At 56.9% G+C, this 17,184-nt stretch overlaps 1 protein-coding gene and 2 long non-coding RNA genes across 9 annotated transcripts in view; 1 reads left to right on the top strand and 2 right to left on the bottom strand.

The window, feature by feature from the left end:
• The window catches only part of NTRK3 (neurotrophic receptor tyrosine kinase 3), a 464,920-nt gene that overhangs the window by 365,942 nt on the left and 81,794 nt on the right, over positions 1 to 17,184 (bottom strand). The window contains exons 1-2 of one of the 7 annotated variants that reach the window (XM_053223579.1): positions 15,783 to 15,973; positions 15,025 to 15,617 (exon numbers count right to left, since the gene is read on the bottom strand). The exons of 1 other annotated variant lie outside the window; for it this stretch is intronic. In XM_053223579.1, coding sequence (XP_053079554.1) covers positions 15,025 to 15,272 — 248 coding nt within the window. In that variant the 5' untranslated portion in view covers positions 15,273 to 15,617; positions 15,783 to 15,973. Of the gene's footprint in view, positions 1 to 15,024; positions 15,975 to 17,184 lie in introns of those variants that run through there. 5 more of the 7 variants (XM_053223582.1, XM_027068007.2, XM_027068010.2 and 2 more) reach the window with 5 other exon arrangements.
• Positions 9,981 to 14,991, bottom strand: LOC128315861 (uncharacterized). The gene is made up of 2 exons (XR_008298975.1): positions 11,128 to 14,991; positions 9,981 to 10,315 (listed from the first exon to the last, which is right to left on the bottom strand). It is a non-coding gene; the product is annotated as an uncharacterized LOC128315861 (long non-coding RNA).
• Positions 10,831 to 12,622, top strand: LOC113601948 (uncharacterized). Its single transcript, XR_003423303.2, has 2 exons — positions 10,831 to 11,828; positions 12,239 to 12,622. It is a non-coding gene; the product is annotated as an uncharacterized LOC113601948 (long non-coding RNA).

The following is a 17,184-nucleotide window of genomic DNA, read 5'->3' as shown; positions in this document are numbered from 1 at the left end:
ATGGCCGACCGAGAACAAGTTCAATAGCCTCCCCATGCTGCAGTTTCCCTGTGCTTTCATAAAATGAGGCTGATAATAGTACCTGCCTCGTTGGGCTGTGCCGAGAACAACAGGATTAAAATAAGCCAGTCCTCACAACAGCCGCTGGAACACAGTCACTGCAAGGGTTTGCACTCTAGAAGTCTGCTCTGCTGAGGGCAAAGCCCCAGGCCACAGAGGTTCGGAGAGCAAGGAGAAGGAGGCGCCCGGTGCTCTGGGTGGAGGCGTGTGCATGGTAACTGAGCTGGGATCTGTTCTAGATCTGGGAGACATTCTGCCAGAAGCACCCCCATCCTGCTCATCAGGTCTTTACTGAGCACCTACTAGATCCTGACTACTGGGAACACAGCCAAATGCAACCCAATCCCCAGCTGCTGATGCTCACAGCACAGTAGAGAAACAAAAACACGAAGGAGCCTGATGCCATAAAGGGCATGTGGCTGGAACCCAAGAGTCTCAGCTGGACTGAGACCCTAGCCATGCCACCCTCTTCCATCCACTGACCCACCTGGGGCAGGTAAAGACAGACACCAGAAAAGGGAACAGGGTGGAGCCCCAAGGCCTGCACACACCAGACCAGAGTCCAGACAACAGCAGCCCTGAGTGACTGACGGAAAGAAGGCAGGCAGGCCAGCACATCGGCTGGGTGGGGAGGCAGCTTGCATGCCGGGACTGGGGCAGGTGGGGTGGGGAGGCAGGAAAGAGTACCAGTCATTTGCATGGAGACAGGAAATTACTCCGGACAATGAAGCCAGAACAAGAGTCAGGAAGGGAGAAGGTCACACAGCTGCTCCCTGGGGGCCCCAGGCACCGCTCTGAGCAGAGAGGAGGGGGAGTGTCGTGTTCCCCATGGCGGGGGGGGGGGGGGGGGGGGGGGGGGGGGCGGGCCCAGAACGGCCTGGGCACAGTGTCTGCTGGGGTGCCCAGAGGAGGAAGCAGGCGGCTGACCCTATACCAGCACAGAAGCCAACCTCTGTGTACCAACTGGGCATTCATCCCACCCGTGGCTCTCCTCCACCCAGATCACCTTCTGATGGGACTTTCTCCCAGGAACCTGGCCTGTGAGGGGGTCAGAGGGAATCTGGCTGCACCCTCAGCACACCTGGCCCAGCTTCCCTGCAGCCTGGAGGGAGATTCCCACGAGCAAGGTCCAGGGAGCTCTCACAAAAGGGGCTGGCCCCTCACAGGCTCTCACATAAACACGCTGAACAAATGCAGAACTGGGGAAATGAGCGTCTGGGGAGAGCACCCTGCAGCCTGTGGGTGGACACACGGCCTGTGGCACTCTTCCTTCCTGCCTCCCTGCCCCTGTCCCCTCGGCTGCTGGGGGTCACCTTCCTAATAGCGGTGACCTTGCTCCAATCTTGGTCTCCCAAAGTCAGAAAGTGACAGCAGCAGAAATGCAGCCCCCCTCTTGCCTTTCGTACATGGCTTCCCCGAAAATACCACGGAGCCCCTTGTGGACAACAGCAAGGCCAATGTCGACCTCACGACCAGGGCCCACAACCCTGACAAGTTAATTCCACTGCTTCCTCTGACATTAGATGGGCCTGAGAACAAGGGAATCCAGAATCTGTAAATCTCCAATTAGAAACACTGCACCCTGCCCACCTCGGGGAAGCCACGTTTTCATGCGTGTACATTTTTCTTTAAACTTCACATCACGTGCATTTTCTAAAATCCTGCCCCTGCTTCTCCTGAGACAGCCTTTTCAGCTGTCACTCCTTTCACTAAGGCTCACCACCCCAACTCGACTCTGAACTCCAAGAGCAGGGGCACCTGGGTGGCTCAGAAGGTGGTGGCTCAGGTCCTAGTCTCACAGTTCATGAGTTCCAAGCCCTGCATCAGGCTCTGCGCTGACAGCATGGAGCCTGTTTTGGATTCTCTCTCTCCCTCTCTCTCTCTGCCTCTCCCCTACTCATGCTCACACTCTCACTCTCTTTCTCAAGGTAAATAAACCTTGAAAAAAAAAAAAAACCTATAGCGGCGCCTGGGTGGCTCAGTCGGTTAAGCATTTGACTTTGGCTTGGGTCATGACCTCATGGTCCCTGAGCTGGAGTCCTGTGTCAGGTTCTGTGCTGACAGCTCGGAGCCTGGAGCCTGCTGTGATTCTGTGTCCCTCTCTCTCTCCCCCTCTCCCACTCGCACTGTCTCTTTTTCTCAAAAACAAATAAACATTTAAAAAATTAAGAAAAAAAAAAAAACCTGTAAGCTCCAAGAAGACATGGCCCTTTATCCTCTCCGTGTAGTGTCCCAGGGCTTAGCACCGTGCACGGCTGGAGGCTGGAACTAGTAAGACAGAGAGGGGACTCCCTCCTCTCCGGGTCCTACGGGAGGAAGGGCCAGGCTGGCCCTGCTGGTGCCCCTGCCCACCCTTCCGCAGTAGCCCAGATGCTGGGATGGGCCTCGGCAGGCAGTGAGGCAGGTGCTGGGCACCCCACAGCCCGGGTGCACATGCAGTTCAGCACCCACAGTGGACTCAACGTGCCCCAACACCAGCCCCCATCAGCGGTCTCTTATGCACTTGGAAGATAGGCCTTTGAAAAACAGATACAGGCCCTCCCTGCACATCTCCCCAGGGACAGGAGCCAGCCACCCCATAGGGCACAGGACCTTCCCACAGAGGAGAGAAATCTGCAGCCACGGGGCCGCACGCTGGGAAGTCAGGCCCTTCCCTTCACTGCCAGGGGCGTTGAGGAGCCCCACCTCCTCTTCCATTATTCTCTCCCTACAACTGCCTCAAAGACGAGGTTTCTGCCAAGGGAATGAAACTACACCCCTCCTCCACGCCCCTGGCCCCCTCCTCACTTTCTCATGTTATTTCCCACTTGGTGTCTTACCGCCACATTTGTTAAAATGACTGCCACTTAAGAGGTGGCAAGGAGTCAGAAACGCAATCTGGAGCAAAGCTGATATTAAATAACTTTCTGAGCCTGGCACGTCTGCCAAGGTTCCCTGCTGAATCTCAGGTGCATAAGGAAGAGGCCACCGAAGGTAAGGAGCCAGTCACACCCCGATTCCAGCCTCACCTCTGCTGGGGAAAGGCCCCTCCCTTCTCCCAGTAAAGCCTGAAGCTTAGCGGTTACCACTAACCCCCCCTTTCCCACGTGATCCCACACACCCCTGACACACACGCAAACGCACACGGCCTGAAACAATTCCTGATACTCATATCCAAAGATCCAAGCTAAAAAACCCTCCCATTCGACTAGCCCAGCAACCTCTCGCCTTGCCATTTTCCAGGTAAACACACTGAGCCTCCAAGATCCTGAGTCTTGTGGCTGGTGGCTAGGGCTAACCAGATAGAGTGGTTGGAATTAAAGCACCTCCCAAAGAGTAGCAATCCCGAAAACACCAGAAGGGTCTGGGTGGTTGATGCCAGTATCGGCTGGCTGTGATAAAGTCACTCAGCTGGACGCGTGTGCTCCACAGTACGTAACCTCATAGCATCGGCCCAGGCCACAAAGATTTCCAATGGCCACCATCCCACTCGTGACCTGAGAGAATCACCTGTGGCCACTAGCACTCGAAGACCCCCTGAAGCCAATCACCCATGATGCAGTTTCAATGTCGCCTGCCCCAACAGTGCCCACCACTGCCACCCCAGCCGAACACACTGCTGTACTCCACTCCAGCCTCTGGGTGTCACTGCTGCCCCCCAGTGACTTGGAACCATAGAGCACTCCTTGGTGAGTATAAAGGACCCCAATAGGCCAACATGATCACGCAAATAACTCTTGCCCTGCATCCTAACTTCATCTTTCTTCCAGAAAGAGACAGATGGCCAACCATGGAGTGAACACCATGTTCTGGACACTTTCCACACATCGTATAGTTTAATCCTCACAACAGCAACACCTCCCAAAGCACCTTACTTTGCAGATGAAGAAAATGAGATCCAGAGAAGTTAAGTAACTTACTCAAAGTTAAAACAAAAAAAAAAAAAAAAAAAAACAAGCAAGGGAGAGGGCGAGTGTTGGAACCTGAGTTTGAAGCCAAATTCTATGACCTTTCCACTATCCAATTTAGCCTCCCTTGAGATATGAGACTCTAAGCTACGGAGCTACGGGCCCTAGTTAAATCAAATGACTTTACCATGACCCTCAGGGATGCTGGAACCTGTGAGAAAACCAGCTTTGATCAAAGGCACAATCTCAACAGGGCAGGCAAACCAGTGCCTCCTTCCCTGCAGAAATCATGGTCTAGTGCCCTCTTGTGGCTCAATGTGGAACTGGAGTGAATGTGAATGGGAGGCCCTTGAGGGTGGACTGGAGGATTCAGGATTCACCCCCTTCCCACTAGATTCCTAAATTCTTTCTCCCAGGACTGGTCCCACAGTCCCATCTGTAGCTGACAGGCTTAGTCAATTACAGTAGCCCCGAATGGGATCATCTAGCGAATGGGGAGCTACCCCAGGCAAGAACAGCAGTAAAAGTCCATGGGACCCCATCTGCAAGAGGCTGGGTGCTCCTGAATTAGTCTGCATAGAAATTCCCCACATCCAGAGCGCCTGGGACACTCTGCCCCCTGGTACCCCAACTGAGTCTATCAGTGGGAACCAGCTATCTCCCTGCTCTTTTGAAAGATGTGTACCTTAGTCACTTTGTCACCTTTTCCAGATATACTCCATCTTGGTCCTTCTGTTGCCTTCCTCAGCTTGGCCCAGGTGCTACCTCCACCCACATAACTCCCTCTAGTCCCATGCTTCAAGGACCCGGAAATGTCACTGCCTATCACCTCTGTGAGACTCCCGTCGTACTACAGGCCAGTTTGGCCTCCAGGCGCCCATCACGTGCCAGGCACCTACCGTAATCTCGTCTAATCCCGACAACTATTCTACAAAGATGGACACAGTTAGCCTGATCTTTCAGAGAAGGAAACTAAGGCTCAGGGAAGTTACACAACGTGGGTAAACTGACACAGGGGCAGAGCCAGGATTTAAACTGAAGGCCACGTGGCCAAAGAAGCCACTATTCTCCCTACCACACCGAGCTGCCTCCCAGACAAAAGAGCCATTGAAAATCTCGGGCGCCAGAATTATTCTAACAGAAGGCCTTGGATTAGAAGCTTAATCCGTCAGGGTGAGCGTGCTGAGCTAGAAGGAGAAAAGACTGAAAGCAGAAAGAACAGATGAGAGCCATTGGAAGTATCTGTGCCCGTGGGGATGAAGTTCTGGAGTGTGGTAATGAGAAGAGGAAGAAAATGAGAGGAACGGCGCATGCGCGCGTGCATACACACTCCCTCGTGAAATCTTACAATAGCATCATTGCATTATTAGCATTATCTCCGTTTTTCAGGTGAGGAAACTGAGGATCGAAAAAGTAGCCAGTCCAAGGTCACAGAGCTGGTAAGAGGCAGAGTTGTGATCTCAAGCCATACATAAGCAGGGTTGCATACACAGACAACCTCCAATCTAGCAGGAGGGCCATGAACGTCAGCTTCACCCCTGCTCTTCAAAGTACCAGCCTCAAAAAAGTGTCAGAAACGAGTAGGTGGGGAAAGACTGACTGCAACAGAGAGGGTGCCATCTGCAGCCCCGGGATGGGTCTCAGGACAGCATTGCAAGACACGGCTCTGTGAGCTGAACACCCACCACGAAAGCAGAAGACCCCATCTCCAAAGCTGACAACCACAGTAGTGGGACAGGGCTCACGTGTGGACCAACTAGCGAATGGGGCCAGACAGCACCTGCTCAATATGAGACTGCCCGAAACAGACAGAAAAGAGCCAACTACTCACAGAAAGGAAACGGTCCAAACCAGCTTGTCCAGGCAGGGCCCGTCAACTTACGTGGGGATCTCTGAGGGAGAAACAGAGCCCAGAAAGACTAAAAGACAGCACCAAGGTCTCGCACCTGGTAATCATCAGGACCTGGTATTTACTGAGCAGTCACCTGGTGTCTAAGTGACCCCCAAGCTTGGCATGAGGGGAAGGGGGCAGGGAGCAGTGAGCAATCCCCCCACACTAGGTCAGTATATCAAACAGCCTGGGGGAGTTCATAAAGCTCAATTCTTCTGGGACACTAACCCCACAGCGTAACCACCTCTAAACTTCTCTGTGTCCACATCAAGACTGATCTTCGTGGGCAGGAACTACATCCCATTCATTCATCTCCATTACCCCTGTGCAAATGTGTGGATCCCTCCTGCTGCTGCTGCAGAGACAGACCAGAGGGGAAGAGCAGTGACTTCCGTCCACGCAGGGCACTCTCCCAGCCACGTCCCGGGGAGCTCAGGCCCAGGAGACTCCCGTGGCTGGGCTGCAGTTATGGTGAAGGCAGGACCAGCTCTGCAGAGAGAAGCCCTGCCTCAGGGACAGGCGACCTCCCTGCTCATCCCTGGCTCAAGAAAGGGTCTGAAAGCCAGGTCTGCCAGCCAGCGCACATCTCACCAGGCTAGAGCCACATCCCCAGCTCAGGCTGGTGCTGGCCTTCACCAGCCTCCTACCGTCTCATGCGCAGCACTGCCCTCTGGTGGCCACCGGGGTCTACACGTAGCTGAACTTGGCAAGCAGGAAGCCAAAGGCTTTAGAGCTTGTTTACGAAGACCTCAGACGTGATGTGCACAGCGAAGAGAAGACATGCGCTTGTGCCTGCGCAAAGACACCCCCAGATGCGCACACACAGCCTAGTTTACCGTGGGAGGCAGCAAGGTTAGGACAGCGAGTCTAAGATTGCTCCCTTCATTTTCTCTCTTTGCAAGAGACTAGGGGCTCCTTTCCCTTCCTCTGGAAGAGCCCAAATCCCTCAGCCCCACAGCAGCCGCTAGCAGAGGGTGGGGAAGGAAAGCCACACCAGCTGGGGAGGCAGGGCCCCACGCCAGGACTCACTAGGTGACTGAGCCAAGCCCATCCACCTCCCTTGAGACCCACGTTCCTCCTTGGTAAAACTGGGTTGGACCCCAGTTATTTCCAAACCCTTTTCCAGATCAGGTGATTTATGGTTCAAAGTCTTGATCTTCTTCCTAACTCAAAAATACCCCCAGACATCTAGAAATAGAAACAATCCACATGGCACCCCACTGTTTAGACAGCCCATGAAGCACATTACCACATCGATCTGACCATGACCCCATGAGGGAGACAGGCAGGAGTACCCCAACTCCCAGAAAGAAAAACCAAGGCCAGGGAGGTTCTGTGATGCGGTGAGCCCTCCAGCCAAGCAGCAGCAAAACAGGGTGTTTCCACAAAGGCAGGCCCTGCGGTCTCAGCAGGACTCCCGCCGTCTCCACAGGGACAGCTGTAGCCATCCTCCCTGCGTCCAGCTCATCCCCGTGGAGAGGCGGACGGAGCTTCCGTGAGCAACGGGGCACAGCGCAGGCGAGAGGAAGGGTGGAGGAGAGGAAAGCCGGCTGGTCTGAGGAGGCAGCAAGAGAAGAGCCATGAAATCAGGGAAGACACTCTCCACACCAGCTCCCAGCTCTAGCTGCTCGGCACTGTAGACATCCCCCTTCTGCTCCGCGTCCATCAGCAGTCTTGAAACCCTGAAGCTCTACCTGCGAGAAGCCCCCTTGCCCTCCACTCTCTCACCCGAGCTCTCTCGGGCGACAGGCAGTCAGGGACACGATCCTGCTGACCACACCTCGGCCCAGAGCGGAGCTGGCGGGGACCCAGCCGTCGCCTTCCTGAATCCCCGCCGGACTCAGCCGGCACCCGGTCTCCTGGGGGAGCTGACCTGACCTAAGGCCAAGACACCACAGGGTGGTTGGTCAAGGAGGCCTGGGAAGAGGGCTTGGCTGAGACACCGCCCTGGGGGAAGGTGCTGCGGGGAGCGGGTCATGGAGGCAAGCCCCCAGGCCTCCCCGACTGAGACTGCCTGTCTGTGACCCCATCAGCCAGTGCTGCCAGGCCAGCCCCATCCCCATCATCTCATTCGCCTTCCCCTCTGACCGCACCGCCAGGGCAATTCTCATCCACAGACCCGGAATGTTACAAAATAAACGACCCTTCTAGGCCTTCATGTCGACCCTCTTTTTAATTCTTAACGGAGTACGATGCTCGTGTATTCACGAATGACTATACAAATGTGTGTGTCTACCAACATATACTAGCCCAAGAGTCCAGACACTACAGCTTGACATTAAACGTCAGCCCACTCTGTGCAAAATTAAGCAAGTCAAATTCGATATCTAGCTCGTACTGCACCTGTAAAATGGGATTAATATTAACTAACAGTACCTCTCTCCTAGGGTTCATGTGAGATCGTAATGAACTATTACTTCCAAAGTTCTTGAAACAAGGTCTACAACACAGGAAGCCCTCGGTACAAGTTAACTGTTGTTATATATTGACGACTTTCTCTTTGCTGGGCGTGATACAGGGCACTGCCCCTCAGAGCACTGATAAGAAGTAGTTACCGCTATGCTCAACTTACAGATAAGGCAACAGAGGCCCAGAAAAGGTAAGGGGCTTGTCCAAACCTACGGAGAGGCCAGGCTCCGAGGATCAGCTGGGGAAACCCAGCCACCGTGTTCCTCTCCATGCTTGATGATTCTGAGGAAGGAATCCCAAATCTCCTACCACCCAGACCAGGCACACTGGTGATGGGACAAGGCAGATGGAAGGAGGGCCGGGGGACAGAGGTGAGGCTGGAGAGAGAGGATGGGCTCCCCAGCCCTGCACGTAAACAGAGCAGAGCAGAAAGCCTCACCGAGTGAATCTGTAATTGGCGAGGGCCGCAGGCTACAAGGAGCCGTGTGGCTGCCAGCCTCGTCTAGTTGCTGCCTCTGGGGACCCCGGATTTGGAAACATCGCCCCAGAGGGAGACACAGTTGTGGGCAAAGCTCTGGCTTTGACAGAGCAGAAGAGGGTGACGCCTGCCCCAGCACCTGAGAGAGGGACCCTCCAGTAACCCGGCACCACAGGCAAGTCGTTGGCTCTGTCTGGGCCTCTCGCAGTCCCCTTGGGCAGAAACATGAGGGAGGGGACGCCTGCAGCCGATCCTTCCCACCATGAGTTCTGGTGAGCCCTGCACAAAATTAAGGATCCTCATGGGGACTCCCAGGGCTCCAGTGGGCACTGAGCTTCTGTTATGACTTCAGTGGAGTCCTCATCCTTGGTGATCCAACCCATCAAACAGGAGCAGCAAACATGCCTGGTCTCCAGGAGTATGTGTTTCCCAAAGTGAAGGCGAGTGAGGCTCATGGGATAACAGACGACTTGAGCGGCTGACAGCCACCACCAGATCTGGTGAGGGGCGGGGCAAATGCAGCCTCCACTCAGGCCACACCTAGACCCATCTTCCAGGACTCTCAGCTGTCCTCCAATCCCTCACAGACGGACCGTTTCCAGAATGCTGCCCCCCGTGGGAGAAAGAACTTTCTGGATGAAAATGGAGCCACAGGATGTCTAGCCAAAGGACCACCACCAGAAAGAAGAGTCCATGGAACCAGAGAAGTCATGACTGGAGCACCACAGAAGGAGTCACGAGACTCTTCTACAGCTTTCCTTTTGGGAGACATGCAGCTCAACCCTTTTCTTTATTTTGTTGATCGGTACTATGGGACTGCTTATGATCCCTGCTTATGCGCTTCAAGTAGCTGTGGCCAAAATAAACCCAACCACTGTAAACTGGAAAGCATAAGAGAAATGCTGAGGTGTTCAAGAGGTAAAGAATTTCCTGGACAGAAACAAAAGGCAGGACCTGACGGGTACTAGGAGATAGTCTTTTGAGACCCAGCCTGGCCCTCCAGTGGTCCAGTGCTGAGATTCTCCTCTGCCACCCAGCCTGACCCCTCCTCTCATTTTCCCTGCTCCCCCTGCCAATCAACCCACCCCTCCCCTGGAACAGAGCCAAGAGGGAGAGTCTGGGCTTCAGGGTCACCTATCCTACTGTCTACCCACCTCCCTCCCAAACCCAGGCTCTTCTAAGCCTTTTGGATTATGGACACACCAAGGTTTTTTGATTACGCATGCTTTAGCAATAAAAATTTTATCTTGTGACCCCAGAACGCTCCTATTTATTAAACCATATGCTTGTGTATCTTCAGTCCATATGCTAAATATTGAACATTCCCTTTTCTAGACAAGAATAACTTGAAATGGAAGTTCTAGCATGTTCCTCTCACATCCAGAGGAGGTCTCTGCTGGGGCAATGACTGGAAGCTTTGCAGAGGGAGGTCTCCTTCTTGCCTTGAGCGCAGAGGAGAGAACAGACAGCCATGAAGCCGGGTGTCTGGCCTCTCAGAGGCTGCAGGCCCCAGTACATTGCTAAGTGTGGCATTTGGTCTGGGCAGTTGAGTCCAAACTGTGTGGCTCTTTCTAGGTGAGCCAGAGTTCTCTAGAAGTAGGAAGGGAAGGAAGAAGGAAGGGGAAAATGGCCAATGGCCAGAGAGCGATCAGCCCTGCCCTCTTCTGGGGTGCATCACAAAGGTCAGCTACCAACCCCAAAGACGGTGCCCTTAGAAGTGGCCTCACAGAGCCTCATAGGGGTGTTCCTTGGGCTAGGATGGCAGATGTCCAAGATGGAAGGGGCACCGCCCCATGGCCTCAATTCATAGCTGAATTTATAGGCTCAGAAAGGCTACAGCACCTCCTAAGGCTCACAGTGGGTTAGGGGCACGACCAGCGGTAGGACTCATGGTGACTCATCCCTTTCTCTAAGTCTACCTTCCCTCTGGCCACCTGGAGGCCCCGAAGGGAGGCCAGAGACCTTGCCTGTGATCCCAGTATAAACCAAGGAACGGAGTCCAGTGGCAGGAGAGATGCCACAATACTGGCAAAGGTCATCCCGAGAGAAGGTCACGGCCCACCCACACTCCCACTTAAGAGTCAGCTGGGGCGAGGGCTCTCCCCCATTACACTCGGAGAGGAAGAGAAGGCAGCGGACAGGCGGGGCAAGGACAGACAGCATCCCAGGGGAGCAGACATCAGGCCCCTCCCTTCTTCACAGCCGCAAGCGCCACTCCAGCCAGGCAGGACCCTGAGCTGCCTCCCAGGCCCCAGGCTCAGCCCTCCAGGGACCAGTCCCCAAAGGCTCTCAACGCTAGGGTCAGGTTGGGCCAGTGTTCCCTAAAACCAGCACGTGCTCAGGTCCCCCTGGAGCTGTAGAGATGATACCCTGGGCCCCAGACTGTGCCGGGAAAGACTCACTTGGGCTTGTGGGGGCTGAAGACTCTGTCTCCAAGCAAAATCCCAGGACCTCTGGAGTCCAGGGTCCCCAGTTTTCATTCCAGAAGCGCCCCACTCCCCAGAGCTGCCACCACTCCCCCTTCCAAATCTCACCACAAAGGCCTCCGGATTGAGCCCACCTCCCTCAGGCCTAGCCTAACTCTCCAGAGCCTGGCTGAGCTCCATGATGCCCTTGGGGCCTGGCTCACACCCCTGCCTGCATCCCAGCTCTCAAGGGTAATTGTCAAGGCTGGCTCTTCCCTTGATCCTTAGAAAGGCTAAGTATCAAGGAGTCAATACAGCAGCCAAAGCCCGAAAGATCCTTCACCCAGCCAGGCAAGGGCCTGCAGGGAAGACCGGGGACACAGAAGGACCTGAGAGCTGCAAACACCAGCCATCCTGGGGTGGCTCCTGCAGAGACCCAGTTGGTGGCTCAGAGTCCCAGCCAAGAAAGAGCTCATGGTATTCCCAAGGCGGGGTAGCCAGTCCCAGGAACTCTGGGCCCTGTGAGCCATCTCCTCCCCTTTGATCTTCAGACAGTCAAAGAAGACACCATTCAGATCCAACCCCAGGCAGGCTTGACCTAGACAGTGGGCCCACCTCCCAGCCACCGCCCTCTGCCTTTGTGACGTCAGAGCCTGGTGGGGCCAAAGCGCAGCAGGGCAGTGCGTGGACCCTTCTAGGTAAGGTTACTGTGTGCCCTGGGCTCCAGAAGGACTGGCCTCCTAAACAGAAAGAGGCCAAGGGAGAGGGCCCTTGGGGAGGAGCGGAGGGCAGACCCACACTTCTGCCCTGATGCCTTACAGCGGCTTCCCTCCTGATACCAACGGGACAGCCCCCTGCTCCATCAGAGGCACCCTCAGCCAGCCTCCGATGGGTACACAACAGCCAAGCCACACACGACCCTGAGAGAAAGACCATGAGGCACCTCTCAACTGTCTTAAAATTTACGTATTGTCAGTTAAGCACTGAGGGAAGGACCTTAGAACTCTACGGTCCCACAACATCTGTGGAAGCCAGCCCCCCCCCAGTTCCCGTAGCTAGGCCTGATGTCGAAATCTGGCTACACCCCAGCCTCTTCTTCATCCCCCAGAGTCTGCCCAAGCTGCACCCCTAAGCATCCACCAGCAAGAGCTTCAGGCTAGTAGAAGACTGCAGGACCCCTCAACTCTGCATCTCTGATAGCGCCAGAAATCGTAAGATCACGCTTTCCTCCGGCCGAGCCCCGGCTTCAACTCAAGCCCCCTTGCCAGATCATGCCGAAGTCGGGCCTCCTGCCCTGCAGTGAGAGCTTCTGTCTGTCCTTAAGGCCCTCCTCCCGGCCTGCTTCCACAGGCTTCCAGGCAGAATTGGGGCCTCATCTTTGGTGTTGGACGGACAGAGATCCAAGCCTGGCTCTCCACTGGGGCTACGTGCCCCCAAACATTACTCTGCCACCCTGAGCTTCCATTCCCTCGGGTAAAACAGGACACGGTGACATCTGCTTCCCAGGCTGAGCATGATTCCCCCTGCCTCCCTCCACTGATCTCTGCCTCTGGGCTAGAAGACGAAGCCCTTCCCCGAGTTCAGTCAATACCAGCCATAGATGTAACAGGGCACTGGGGAAAAGATGGGGTGAGGAAGGGTCATCCGACCCATGACCTCTGACCTGCCTCTCTCCCACCTGCCACTCCACACAGCTCCTGTGGGAATCCAGTTCCCTGGCTCTTAGGTGTTGGGGTGGATTTAAAGAGAGGAGTCCCATCTGCAGAGTCCCGAAGCAAGGATGGGGACACACACACACTCTCCCAATACACTCCCTGCCCACCGTCCTCCTGTATGTCCCACTGGAGTCCTCCAACACCCAAGGGGACAAGAGACTGCCCCATCCCCACCCATCACCCACCTTTCCAGCACCTCTGTCTCGGAACCACTGCCTGGAAAGAGAAGCCAACTCTCCTCGATCAAACTGCTTCCCCAAGCATCGCTTTCAGAGGAGCGCTGAAAACCTCTGCCTGGCTACAGAGAGCCTACGTGATTGTGGCCATCCCTGCCTCCCTCTGGCTTCCTACGGATACACATATCCTGGAAGCAGAGAACAAGCTGAATAAGGCTCCCCAGCTCCCAGAGACCCACACCAGGCCCCCTTCTCTCCAATCCTTGGCCCACTAATCCCCCTGGAAATCCCTAGATCCCACTCCTGAGCCCCTGGACCCACTGCTATGCTCTCCCCACCCCAGCCCCCACAGCCCGATGGTGCACTTCCCAGCTGGAGTTTCCCTGACAATCCGCTCCAGACCCTCCTCCAAGCATCCTCCCGGATGCTGGAATGCTGTGGCCCGAAGGGCAGGAGAGGCAGAGTTGGGTCCATCCTGTTTAGCCCCTGCCCCCCTCCAACCCCTCCCACCTTGGCTGTTTGTCTTATCCCAGGCCCACCCGCTGAAGGTAGTGAGGACGTGAGCAGCAGAGCTAAGATGTGGGTCAAGCTGGTCTCCTGGGCCAGGAGTCAGAGACATCTCCCAGGCCGTACATTTCCTCAAACCGTTAGTGGCAAGAACACGAGCACACTCTCCACGAAACCAAAAGGCTGGCGGGCTTTCTTGGGAGAGCAGGACTGCATTCCTCCCGGCCTGGCCGCCCCATCTCTGAGGCAAAGGGAGGGTTGCCGCCGGGGAGAGCAGCACCAATGGCAGACTTAGCAGGGCTTGAGTCCACCCCAAACGCCTTCCTGAGACCCCAGCCCAGACTTCAGTGTGAATCCCTCTTGGCTTCCTACTCACTTTGAGGGACCCCAAGGGGTGTGGACCTCGGGAGGGGGATAAGAGAGCTATGCCCTGGGCAACCCCAGTGCGTCCACACCCATCTCTGGATGTCAAAATGGGGGGGGGGTCACCTGGCCCTGAGGTCAGTGGAAGAAAAGATGGCCCAGCTTCCCTGGACCCTGAGCTCTTCTTTCCCGGGGCTCACAGTTCTATCCCCGACCCCTACCCAAGGTTGGGGGGAGGGGGACGGGTGGGAAATACGGGCCACCATAGGTCTCGCTCAGATGGGGCAGAACCAAACAAAACGCCGATCCGAGTTGGATTTTCCCCAAAAAACGCATCTGCAAGATCACATAACCCCCATCCCCAAGACACGCCAGTCCCCTCTGCTCCGTTCTCCATCCTGACTCGGAATTACCGGAGCAGTCATCAAAGCTCACAAGGACGGGATCTGTAGGCGCCCAGATGCAGATGAGGGTGGGAAAGGCGGGGGGGTGTCTCGGAAATGCCCAAAATGGGGTTGGAGAGGGCGGGCGAGAGGGAAAGGGAAGAGGTAGGCGTCCATGACGGCCACGACATGTCCAAAGTCTCCCCGCGAGCAGCCAGCTCCCAACTTGTTTACTTGTCAGCGTGCTTTGCGGTTTCCAAAAGGAAATAGTTAAACATCTCGGCTGGATCGCGTACAGTCCCTGTCACCTTCCCTACCGGCTAAGCGCCGCCGCTGTCACTGCCGCCGCCTCTGCCGGGAATCGAACCTCGTCTACTTTATTCCACTCGAGCGTGGCCAAACTGTTGCTATTCAGTGGGGGGCAAAGAACTCGACGAGCCACAGCGGGTGGGGGCGGGGGCGGGAGCTGGGCCCCGTAAGCCCTCGGCCGGCTGGGGTCCCCTCCAAGGAGAGGCACACACGCAAGCCCCGGCTCACGCGTGCCGGGGCCGGATCACCTGGACTCCGCCGCCCGAAAGCATCTCCCGAGCCACGGCGAGCCTGACGCGCGCCCGGCAGACGACGGGCAGCGGCGAGCTGGGGCGGGCGGGCGGAGGGCCGGCTCCCGGCCGAGGGCGGGCGGGCGGGCGGGCGTGGGGGAGACGCGGAGCGAGAGGGGAGGCGGGCTGGGGAAGCTGCCGCCCGACTTACATGGAAGTGATATTCCTTGAGATGTCTGTGATGTTGATGCTGGCGTTCCCATTGCTGTTCCCTGAATCCTGCCCTTCCAGGAGGGGGAAGAGGTTCCCATCGTCCGGCCGCCGGCAATTGATCTCAGTCTTGCTGCAGACACAATTTGCAGGGCAAGCCAGCACGGAGCCCACATAGTCCAGCCAGACGCTTCCCAGCAAGAAAATCCGCCAGAAACTACACTTGGCTGGGCAAAGAGAGACATCCATCTCCGATCGCGGCTTCTAAAAAAGAGGAGGAGGAGAGGAGAGGGGGGTGGGGTGGGGGGAGTGGGGAGAGCTGGGGGGGAAGGAAACAAAGACGGCGAGGGAGGGGGGAAGGGGGAGGGGGGGCCTCTGCCTTTGAAACGCCGTGCGATCAGATGCAAAATCCTTCAGCGTCTGAAACCATCGCGGCCGCCGCCGCCGCCGCCGCCGCTGCCGCCGCCGCCGCCGGGTGGGAGCCGCGGGGAGCGCCTAGTGGCGCGGTCTGCCTGGCATGGTGGCCGGCTCGGCGCTCGCCGGCTCGCCGGGTCCGGGGGCTCGGGAAGCGAGCCGCGCTCTCCGACTCCGAGACTTTGCAGGGTTGCAACAGACGGTGGGGAGGCAAAAAAGAAAAAGGAAAAAAAAAGAAAAGGAAAAATATGGTGCTAAAGTCACCAAGTCCCACCTACTGGGCAGAATTAAAACGGACACACCTGCAAAATACACACACACACATACACTCACGACGACACACACCCGGAGCCCGGGGGAAGGAGGAGGAGGAGGAGGAGGAGGATGCAGTCCGAGCTGCAGCAGCCGCCGCGAATGGCTCGTCGCGCGCCTGCAGAAATGTACAAGTGCTCAGAGCCTTACGAAACGCACGGGTTATCGGAGCGTCTTCCTCGGCTCCCTCCCTCTCTTCCCCTCCCTCCTCCCCTCCCTCCTCGCGGCCTCCTCCCCCCCGCCCCGGCTGGGAGCGGCAGGAGAGCGGAATCTCCCCCCTCCCTCCTCTCCCCCTCCCCTTCCCCACACCCCACTCTCTCCCCGCCCGTCCTCTCCCCTCCTCCCTCCCCACCCACCCACCGGCTCGCGGCTCGCGGCTCTCGCCCGCACCGCCACCCGCAGCCGCGCGGCCGCCCGCCCGCTCCACGCCTCGCGGCCCGGCGCCCGCTCGCCGCGGCCAAGGGGAAACCAAGACGGAAGGGAAAAAGTTGCAGTTGGGATTGAGAGGGTCTGGGCTGGGGAGGGGGAGTTAGCGAGCTGGCTTGCGCGACGCCGAAAGGCGCTCTCCTTTCCACTTTTTGGCCCTCGCGCTGCCCGGTGTTTTGCTGCAATCCGGACCGCGAGAGGAAGTGAAATGGACGCAGCCGAGGTGACCGGGGAGTGCTCCCGAGTCTGGGTGGGGGGCACAGGCCCGAAAACGGCGGCGGGGGAGGGGGGTTCGGGAGCGCACTGGAACCGCAGAGAAGCACCCAGAGCCAGGGACGGGGGTCCGCGGACGCGCGGTCCTCCGTCTAAATGACACTTATTTCCGTGATCGAGAGTCTGGGAGCTGGGCTCGGCTGGGAGGGGACTGAGGGGCACGGGAGGGGCTGGTGCCCCCACCCCGCACCCCCTGCGCCTTCTTGGCGGTGGGCTTTGCGTTCGGCGTTGGGAGGGGAGGGATGGAACCGGCGCCCCAAGGACTGCGCTAGGGAGCCGAGGTGGCCCCGGGCGAGTCGTGCGTGGGAGAGAAACGGCCGGGGAAATTGAGATGCAAGGGGCATTTTTTGGCAAGCAGACCAGCACCGTCAGAGGCCGGCTTCTTGGGCTCGGCTCTCGGGTGCGCTGCTCTGGCTGCCCGGTGAGGGGGCGGGCGGGCTGCTTTCTCCGGATTCGGGGGCGCAGAACCTCCCTTCTTCCCTCCCACACAAGCACCCCTTCCTGGTAGGGGCGCAAAGCAGGTGCAGCCTTTGACGCGAGCTCGGATCCCATCGGAGAAGAGAAGGGTCCCCGCTTTTTGCCTGGGTAGGGCTTTTTCTTTTTCTTTTTTTAATAAAACGTCAAAATGCCAAATGTGAGCTGTTTGCTGAGAAAACCAGAGCATTCGCTGTGGGAAAGGAAAAGAAAGGGTTAGGGAAGTCCGAGCAGGCAAACACACTACAGCATTCACACGCAG

The sequence above is a fragment of the Acinonyx jubatus genome, chromosome B3, assembly GCF_027475565.1.
Source record: "Acinonyx jubatus isolate Ajub_Pintada_27869175 chromosome B3, VMU_Ajub_asm_v1.0, whole genome shotgun sequence".
Classification (NCBI taxonomy): Eukaryota; Metazoa; Chordata; class Mammalia; order Carnivora; family Felidae; genus Acinonyx; species Acinonyx jubatus.
This window is presented reverse-complemented; position numbering and strand designations above follow the sequence as displayed.